The 10,687-nt window shown below is 35.4% G+C and overlaps 1 protein-coding gene across 4 annotated transcripts; it reads left to right on the top strand.

The window, feature by feature from the left end:
- The first annotated feature begins 1,533 nt into the window (after nt 1-1,533).
- LOC135111063 (serine/threonine/tyrosine-interacting protein B-like) lies at nt 1,534-7,762 on the top strand. Of its 4 annotated transcripts, none has more exons than XM_064023977.1 (5): nt 1,534-1,696; nt 3,039-3,164; nt 5,055-5,152; nt 5,520-5,708; nt 7,278-7,762. In XM_064023977.1, the coding sequence occupies exons 1-5, from the start codon at nt 1,538-1,540 to the stop codon at nt 7,492-7,494; spliced, it is 789 nt and encodes a 262-aa protein (XP_063880047.1). In that variant the 5' UTR covers nt 1,534-1,537; the 3' UTR covers nt 7,495-7,762. The 4 variants fall into 4 exon arrangements, with proteins under 4 accessions (XP_063880047.1, XP_063880048.1, XP_063880049.1 ...); XM_064023978.1 differs by having other exon boundaries at nt 1,534-1,657; XM_064023979.1 differs by having other exon boundaries at nt 1,534-1,654.
- The last annotated feature ends 2,925 nt before the right edge of the window (nt 7,763-10,687 follow it).

Consider the following 10,687-nt stretch of genomic DNA (forward strand, 5'->3'; position numbering starts at 1 on the left):
ACAATAACAACAACAACGATAGGCCATCCGTACTGCATCTACGTACCCATGCCCTAGCTATAACGACTCCTGTGTCTACAGTTTCCTTGGAGCTCGATAGATTTTATTTTATTTTATTTATATATCTATTTATCTATTCATTTTTACCTTCGTAAGACGCGAAGAGATTCCATCAATGTTGTAACCATTATAGTAGAGTGAGTTTTCTCTTTAGTGATGATGAGAGATAACTACTCTGCCAAAAGCAGTCATCGCTACTTTTTTTTTTTTTTTTTCATCATCTCGGCTAATGATTATTTTGTGTTCTAAATATATCTGTGAACGCTTTCCTATTAATCACCTTTTCAGTTTCAGGATGTGATTAAGAACTGCTAGACGTCACCTTAATTTTTTTTTATTATTATTATTATTTACATTAGTGAGTTTTCTGGCTTTTTTCATGTACTTGTTAGATAATTTGTTGTTATTCATTTCTAGGTTCACTCATCAGAACAGTTGACAGTCTTGTCTAACAATTTTCTTTGGTGTTCCTTTCACGCTGTCCTCAAATAGTTTTATGTGAGCACTAGCAATGTTTGGCTTGCAATGCTTTCACGTGGGGTTTCCTTTCCTGTCTCCCTTTCCATGGACTACTGGAGTAGGGAAGACTCAACGCACTGCAGCTGTACTCACAACAAAGGAGGCAGGAAAGATATATGGCCATCTACACATGGAAATACTAGAAAAATGGTCCCCAATCCAGCATCGAGATTCATAGAAGGCCATTATCATGACAGGAAAGGAAGACAATGCAAGAGGATGTCACTGCACACAGCCAGGCATCCTATCCTGCAAAGGCAAAACACAAGTAGCTAAAAGCTTCACTGTCAAAGGTACCAAAATCTTCAAATGTCTTCCAAAAGTTTTGAGGAATCTGACAGATTGTTCTGTTGCAAAATTCAAGAGACTGAATCTGTTCATAAGTAGTCTGTCAGATGAACCATCGGTAAGGCTACATTCACCTCAACAGGGCAGGCTCAAATTCCATACCTGAACAGCTGAACCTAATGAAGTGGGAACACTGGACCAGAAAGCAGTAGTGGATCACCACGGCTGTGAGACATGAACCTCTCAACATCATCAAGCAATCATCAAGTAATTATTGCCATAAGTGCTGTGGTTTTTATGAGCAACATAGTGGATTAGTTGATTTTGCATATTTTTCATTACTTGATTTAAGGCATGTATGCAGTCACTTGTCGAACAGTACACACACGTACGTAAGTACGTACAAAATGTGTGTGTGTGTGTGTGTGTGTGTGTGTGTGTGTGTGTATGTGTGTTCTTGCTGTAAATCAGGGTTATCGTACGGAAGAAAGGACGTGCATCGTAACACTGGCATCCCGTCAACAAAACACAGGTCAAACTCTAGAGATAAATAGAAAGTCATTTAAATAATAAAAATATTATTGATTTTTTGATGACTCACCTCAAAATTTTATTGAGATTCACAATGCAATGTAATCTAAGTAAAAATATCATAAAAGGTGACTTTGCAATGGTACTTGAATGGGTATCAGCGAGCGAGTTCTGCCAACATTGGAACGTACCACAACACAAGGCGAACAATGCTGTCCTCGCGCTACATGCTCGCCCTTTCTTATCAGGACGGAAGGTAGTGAGTGATGGGATAGAGGAGGCAGCATTGCATGTTTGGGTGTGTGTGGCAGGTGGCTTGAACCTTTGAGTGGGGTGGCAGTGTGGTGGTGGCGTGGTGTGGCGCGGCTCGGGAGGAGGGGGAGCTGCCCGCCACGGTTGTCTGGGAGGCTGTGGCTGCCCTGTGTGGGGCTGTGCTGGTCTGGCCGCCTCTTGCATGCCCTGCACATACATCTGCCGTTAACTGGTTCATTGGTGCTCTATATTTTCAGGTTCTGCAATTTAATGAGACATCCTTTCCACCTAGAGAAAGTGTGATAACGGGTTCCTTTCCTTGCCTCCTTTCCTATTCACTCACTGGTTACTGCAGTTGTGATGTGTGTGTGTGTGTGTGTGTGTGTATATATATTATATATATATATATATTATATATATATATATATATATATATATATATATATATATATATATATATATATATATATATATATATATATATATATATATATATATATATATATATATATATATATATATATATATATATATATATATATATATATATATATATATATATATATATATATATTATATGTTTTTTTTTTTTTTATTTATTTGCATATTTTCAATAATTCCCCTGGATATTGCAATTCACAACCACTAGGGCTTTACCTGTTTCATGTTTTCTCTTTCCCACACCCACCAACTTGAGCACATGGAGTTGTTTCCAGGCGGGGAAAACAGAATGAGGAAAATATGGCCTCCACCCCAAAGAACAGAGAATTAACTAATTAAAAACCTATTTATGTATTTAGTTGGTGAAATATATTTACTTCTTAAGTGAAGCAACCTGTTCAGAATTGCTAAAGACAAGAGACCATATTTTATTTCCATCATGACTGTTGAAAGACTCCGTGTAATGTCAGATATGATGCTTTAAAGAAAAAAAGGGTTAGCTTGTAGAGCACATTGGTGCTTGGTTGCTCAAAGTTATTTGTATCACAGGATTGGTCACAATGTAAAGATGCAGTGAACTTCAGCAGGAGCTACAAATCCCCCACATTAGCAATAGATTATTGTTTGTTTACATAGATAGTAGAGATCCCATTAAGTGGCTATGGCAGGAATTTGGCAAAATCTTTAAAAAAAATGCAATACCTGTGCTATTATTGAAATTGTTTTTGTTTTTCCTCACTGTCAAAACTTTGCAGGTTTGATCCCAACTCACAGTAATTGGTTTAGCCATATAAATGGCAACCTCTTAACCTTAGTAGCTTATAATCCTGTGTGACATACATGCATATTTTTAGATATCAAAAGACTAGATGCCCTGTCATTGTCAGTATGGCTGAGGATCCTTTCTTTATTGTATCACAATAAGTATAAAGAGTTTCATGTTTCAGAGAAGTGGGAGGCAGCGCATCGCTGTGAATATGGAAGTAGACTGGCAATATCCTATGAGGCGGGAGATGCAAGAAATCCTACCTGGTCTATATCTTGGTCCTTACAGTGCTGCTACAAAATCCAGAGTAAGGCTAATTAAAATTATACTCGGAAATGCATGTGGTGATTGTGTTTTGCAGGCATGCTTGACAGTTCTTGACAGGATGACCACAGCAGAACAGCCTCCATTTGTATCTGTTCACTTGCCCCATCTCATATAAAAGTATTCCTTCCACTTTATTAGCCCTTCTCTCTCTCTCTCTCTCTCTCTCTCTCTCTCTCTCTCTCTCTCTCTCTCTCTCTCTCTCTCTCTCTCTCTCTCTCTCTCTCTCTCTCTCTCTCTCTCTCTCTCTCTCTCTCTCTGTACTGCCTTCTCTTTATTTTGTAAGGTTTTTTGTTTTGTCAGTGTGTTTATAGGAAATCATGTGCGTCTGTGTAAGGGTGTGATGCTGTATCCACGTTGGAAGAGAAAACCGCATGGGAAGTCAGACTATCTATATATAGGTAATCTACTGTATCCATCAGATACAGTCATATCAGATACTAATACATAATCAGATACTAATCATGATACACCAAGCTACTGTAGTTGTAGATTGCCTGGAGTCCCACAAGCCACTGAGTGTTTTTAGCTGGTATGTTGGTTCACGTAACATGGAGAGTAGCGGGTAAGCTTGGAGGTTTCCTGCTACCCATATCCAGTATAGTCACTTGTATTAAATAATATGTGTTTGTTCCTGCCTCTAACCCGCTAGGTATCCTGCTACCCTCTCCTCTTCCAGCAAATTGCATGCAGTGTGGCTACAATCTAAAAGAGGGAGAAATCATAGTTATTGGCTGATTTCGTTGATGTAGATATATATATATATATATATATATATATATATATATATATATATATATATATATATATATATATATATATATATATATATATATATATATATATATATTTTTTTTTTTATGTATTTATTTTTATTTAATTATTTATTATTTATTTGTTTGTTTGTTTGTTTGTTTGTTTGTTTGTTTATTTTTCTTTTTTTTTGTGTGTGTATAATGTAAAATACGCCACTGTCTTCATGATCAGCTTTGCCATCCCATGAGAGAGAGAGAGAGAGAGAGAGAGAGAGAGAGAGAGAGAGAGAGAGAGAGAGAGAGAGAGAGAGAGAGAGGAGGGGGGGAAGGGCTGCTTACCATAAACACTAAAAGAAATCTACTTGATATTTTGTAAGGGTTGAACTCAATTTTTTGTCTAAGATGGTGTAACAGCCTTTTCAGACCAAAATTAGACTAATGTCTTTGTCACTAATTTCCTGAATTTCCATGGAATTGGAATACAATCACATAAGTGTATCACATGGATGGTGTAAATATACATATATGCAAGAGTTGTGCATTCAAGTACCAAAATTTCAAATTCCTTTGAATGTGAATATTATCTGAAGTAGTATCAATTTGAATATGAATACAAGTATTTCCTGTATTTGTAAATGCTTTATTTTTTTTTATTATTTTATAATCGTTTTCAAGACAATGTAGAGAGGATTGTGGGAAGGGATGTATTTTCTAGAATATTTACAAGCTGCCTCAAAAGCACCACTTCTTTCAGTTAGGGTGGATAATAAGGCCTGTATACCACTTATGATGATTTGGATATCACTTTGAAGTTAAAACCTTAAAACCTTAAAAGTAAGACACAAAAATGTCCTTGCACAGGTCAGGAACAGTTGACTTCCTGTGCTGTTATTTTTTCCCCCATCTTGATGACAAAATTATGTGGTCAATAATATAGATAGAATTTATCAGGCAGCTTATTCCTGGGCACAATTTACTGCTTAAAGTCAAGATCACAGATTTAACCTCTAAATCCTGGGTCTATGGTTTTATAAAGCAGTTGGGTGGGTGAACATGTCAGAAACATCTTTTATGTACTGAAAATAACCTTATTTAATAGAAGTTTTCTCATGTTTCAGTTCAATACGCTACTAGATCACGGAATCACACACATCATTTGCATCAGGCAAAGTATAGAGTCGCACATGGTTAGAGCAAATTTTCCTGATAAAATAAAGTAAGTATAATTTTATCTCACTTTTTTTTTATTTATTTTATTTTTTTATTTTTTTTATTTATTATTTATTTATTTATTTATTTACTTATCTATTTATTTATATTTATTTTTTTTTTACATTTAAAGGCAGTAATTCAGGGACAAGATTTTGTTCAGTGAGAAAAGTTACCCGGAATGACTTCAGCTTAGCTATTCATTGAACTGACAATCTTTTCAATTAGGAGTTCTGACCCTGCTGACCTTGAAGTTGTGCTCATAGTGACTGAATGATTACTAGCATCAGTGTGACTTGTGTCATATAATGCATGTTTAAAAAAATACCTCTTTGATTCCTAATATTTTGCATGAACATTGCTTTGTGTTGCAGGTACCTAATTCTTGACATGGCAGATAACTTGACGCAGAATCTCATATCCCATGTAGCAGAATGCAGAACTTTCATTGATGAATGCTTAGCATCAGGAGGCAAATGTCTCGTCCATGGGAATCTTGGAATATCCCGTAGTGCAGCATTGGTTGTTGCTTATGTAATGGAGAAGAGAACACTCTCATATAGGTAAGCAGCTTTCAAATGGTAAAGGATTTGTATAAAGATTGTATTTATGTCTATTGAGAAAATGTTATACAGTACTGTATATATATATATATATATATATATATATATATATATATATATATATATATATATATATATATATATATATATATATATATATATATATATATATATATATATATATATATATAGTGGAGGTGAATAGGAAAGCATCCAGAGTTTTTCTTTTCATCACTTTATTTCTTGCAATGTTTCACCTTCACAAAAATAAAGTGAAGTAAAGAAAAACGATGTTTTCCCTTTTCACCTCTACTGTATCTTGGAACTTCATCATTTATACATAGTGGAACATTGGTTTTCGAACTTAATTCGTTCCTGAATGCCATTCAAAATCTGAAATGTTAAAAAACCAAAACTATTTTCTCCATAGGAATCAATGTAAAATAGATTAATCCATTCTCAGACACCATTCAGCCATGTCTTAGCAGGTAATGACTGACGCCCCCACTGCTAAGATGGCCGCTCCATAACGTCTCCAACTTAGAAATTTTTTTATCCAGAAAGGCTGTATTGAATGAACTTAGTGACACAGAACTCATCAAAAGATATTGTTTAGACCATGCAGGCATTCTGTTTGTCACTGATCAAGTGACCTTACAGAGTGACACAGAGAGGAGCAACCCACTCACTGCCAAAATGAAGGTGATCATAACACTTAGACATCTTCCTGCTGGGAAAAGCTATTGGGGAAATACAGTTGTGCAGTAGTGATAGGGTTGTAGGTCATAGAGAGAGCTACAGGAAGCTCGGTATTACTCCTGAGTGCCAAACCTTGTTTGTTTACATCAAGGTTCTTCAATTTCTTCAACAGGATCACATTTAACTATTTCAAAGATTGAATTACTGTCTTACTCTCTGTGTCTCTCCTCCAAATATATGAAAATGAAGGAAATATTTATAGAAACTATAAATTAGTAATAAATGGCAGCTTTTGCTGTCTTTTAATACTTGAAATCAAGCAAATTTGTTCTAGAACTGAATTATGGTACTGCAACCAAAGCTATAATGAGGTCAACATTTTGTTCAAAAACCGATTTGTTGGAAAAGGGAGGCGTTCAGTAACCAAGGTTCCACTATTTTTATTCATGAAAACCTTGATGTGTAATCAAGTAACATCCTCATGATGCTAGCACTCACCATTGCTGCCCTCTTCTGCCCCCTCCCTCCCTGCCAGTTCTTAGTGTGTTCATATTAAAATGTCCTGTAACTTCTAAACCGTGGCATTAAAAGCACTTGACTGTAGAATATTTATGATTTAGAATGACTTCATCTTTCATATCTGAGAATATGTGACTTTCCTCCTGGGACATCCTGTATATACCATATATATATATATATATATATATATATATATATATATATATATATATATATATATATATATATATATATATATTGTCTGTGTGTGTGTGTGTGTAATTACTTATTTATTTATTAATTCATTATTGTTATTATTATTATTATTATTATTATTATATTTTTAACACTAACATTTTTTTTTGTTTTTAGGGAAGCATTAGAATTTGTCCAAAATAGAAGATACTGCATAAACCCCAATGATGGTTTTAAGCAGCAACTTATGGAATATGAAGCCATATACAAAGCCCAACAGACTCTGCTAAATGGACAGTGTTCCCAAGAGAAGGGGAAGCTGAAAAGAAAACATGATCAGACCTCTGATGACTTTGACCAGGACTCCTCAGAACCCATGGAGGCTGTAAGCTGATGACAGGGAAAGTTTACATGGTTGAGGACATTGTGAACAGTCTGGTCTTGTGATAACTGGATAATTGTTGAAATGGACTGTTATATTAATGGTCTACATAAAGAGTTAGTTTTGTAAGATTTTTATTTTTTTATATTTCAATGAATGGATGTATTTCAATACTGTAGTATTTATATTAATTGCTGATTGAATGCTGCAACTTTTTTACTTCTGCACTGTAGATAATTAGTGGACTTAAGTGATTGATAAATATTTTTATGCTTTTTTATAGATTTTCATTTATACAGAAAGTCTTGAATGAATGAGAAAACTTTACAGTGCCAATTGGTCTTCCTGGTGTGTATGAGTTGCAGTGCTCCCACCATTGAACAGAAATGTGCTGTTTGAGATTCATGTAATGATATACCCTGCCTTTTTTTTTTTTTTTTTTTTTCCTGAATGTTGGAATTACTCAACAGATTATATCCTTGCCCCCTTCCCCCTTGATCTCTCTCTCTCTCTCTCTCTCTCTCTCTCTCTCTCTCTCTCTCTCTCTCTCTCTCTCTCTCTCTCTCTCTCTCTCTCTCTCTCTCTCTCTCTCTCTCTCTCTCTCTCTCTCTCTCTCTCTCTCTCTCTCTCTCTCTCTCTCTCTCTCTCTCTCTCTCTCTCTCTCTCTCTCTCTCTCTCTCTCTCTCTCTCTCTCTCTCTCTCAGCATAGGACACCCAATAAACACTGATATTGAGTTCAAATATGAAGTTGCTCACCATTTCAGTGATGAGTTTATAACTAAGAAAACTACCAGTTATTTTACTTCAAAAGTTATTATTGCCATAAAAATCATTTTATCTAATGAATTTTTATATAACCTTGATGAAAAGTTATAGAAATGTATGCAATATGACGACTAAAACTAAGAAAGTAGTTCAGTAATTTCTTTTGCTGGTAACTTGGTGAAGTAGTGAGTTTTAGATTTATTTTTATTCTATTTATTTATTTATTTAGCAGGTTATTGGCCATTTTGCATTGAATGTTGGTTTTATCCACTCATTGGGCCTTACTGCTATGAAAATGTCAGACAAACAAGCAGACAAATCTAGCTTTAAGTAATATATACCTGACCAGCCTCCTCGTGAAGCATGGAACAGGAGAGCCAATAAAAGGCACCTACTGTCAAATCAGCAAACATTCCCCAAGAGTAAATTAGTCACATCCTAGCTTCTATGTCTACTGGTAGAGGAGGGCTGGTTCACACTAACCATACCATGCAAGGATCAAGAGTTCATCATTACATAGATCTCTATACATCAGGCTTGACAACAAAATTGGCTTCCTTTTTGATGAACTTCACATACAGGCCCAGAGGCTGTCAAGGCTGGGTCACATTTATACATTTAGAACTATTTACTGTTCTTGCCCATCACACACTACCACTTTTTCATGCAACACAGACTTGTCTATCCATCTAATAATATCCTTATGCTATCCATCCATTTCACTCATAGTTTTCCTCAACCCTTCTCTAACATCACAGTTGTCTTTGTCATCTATTGCTCCTTCTCCTAATACATCTTAATATTACCTGTTCTGTTTTACCAGCTGTTCTTTGCATGTAATTTTTTATTAGACTTTAAGAAACCTCATCTCAGTCACATCCAATCTTGTCATCTCTCCTAAGGAAAATGTGTAGAATAACACACACACAAAGGAGAGCAGGACTCCTAGTTGTCTTCTTCACTGCAAAGTCTCCTTTCCTCAACATACATGTCACCTTTTCTCTGTTAGGTTAACAACACTAGCAACATGAAAGGCAACTTAACCCATTTCTCTTTGTCTGGCACAAAGTTCAAATCCAGGGGGTTTTGGATGTAAGCCAAGTACCACTAACATCAATTTATACTATGTTGTATCACAATTGATACTAACATGCATTTAAAACATTCATAAATAATAGACTCAACATAAATGTGCATAATGCTTTTCAATAAGAAGTGCTTTAGTGTGAATGAATGTTGTTTTGTTTAAACAGGACTGTGTTAAGGATGTATGATATCCTCTTGGTTGTTTAAAATATATGTGCATGGTGTTACAAGGGAGTTGAATGGAACAATTTCAGGTAAAGATTAGTCTGGTGAATGCAAATCACTGAGGGTGGAATATGAATTGGATGTTGTTGTAGATGACACGGCACTAACAGCTGATCCAGGGAAAATAAAAAAGCTGAACACCTAGTGAAGGAATGTGGAAGAATGTGAAAAGAAATTGATAGTGAGAGACTGAGTAAAGCAACAAAGTGAAGAAGAGAGTAGGTGGTAGGAGGATGAATGTACTTTTTTTCTGAATGCCAAGTTGCTTGAAGAAAGAGACTTTGTCTTATTGAGAGGCCCTTGTTGCTGTTGATGGAAAAATATAGAGGTCAAGTTTAGGATGAATACAGACATGGGGCTTGCCAAAAACATTAGAACATGTTAAGATTTAATGGTGATCAAGGTGTACTTGAATAACAAAATGAACCAATGAAATTCAGCATTAGTTTGCATTCAACATAGTTTATTTCCACTAAACTCCTTATAGATGTAAATAACCATTATTGGTTAAAGAAGAATAAGGGTGTCAGTGAAGAAGTTATATATCATGCTTGTTACCAGTTTGTTTCAACAGATTTCAAAAGGTTGCTATAGGCTGAACCCTCCTCATTATATTATAGGTCATTCCACCCCATCTGTCTATTGAAAGACTAAAGCTGTTTGATATTTTGTCAGTGAATAGACACCCATATAACAAGGATGCCCTCAACAGAATCCTTAGGGTCAGTAATCGGGGCAGAACAAGAAGTAACAGGTTCAAGCTTGATAAAGTTAGATTTTGAAGACAGGATGGAATTGGTTCTCAAATAGAGTGGTGGATGTCTGGAATAGACTACAGTAGTCAGGCTGTTGGTGTCGAGTCAATAGGGAGATTTGAAAGACTAGACAAGTGTATGAGAGAGAGAGAGAGAGAGAGAGAGAGAGAGAGAGAGAGAGAGAGAGAGAGAGAGATTATGGTGACACGGGAATGCAGGTGTTAGGGAGCGGTATCCCAGCCCTCCGCCCACAAAAATACATAAATAAATAAAATAAAAATAAATAAATAGATAAATAAATAAATAAAATAAAAATAAAATAAATAAATAAATAAATAAATAAATAAGGGTGCTTGAAAACGGATGAATCGGGG

The sequence above is a fragment of the Scylla paramamosain genome, chromosome 21 (assembly GCF_035594125.1).
Source record: "Scylla paramamosain isolate STU-SP2022 chromosome 21, ASM3559412v1, whole genome shotgun sequence".
In the NCBI taxonomy this organism is placed as follows: Eukaryota; Metazoa; Arthropoda; class Malacostraca; order Decapoda; family Portunidae; genus Scylla; species Scylla paramamosain.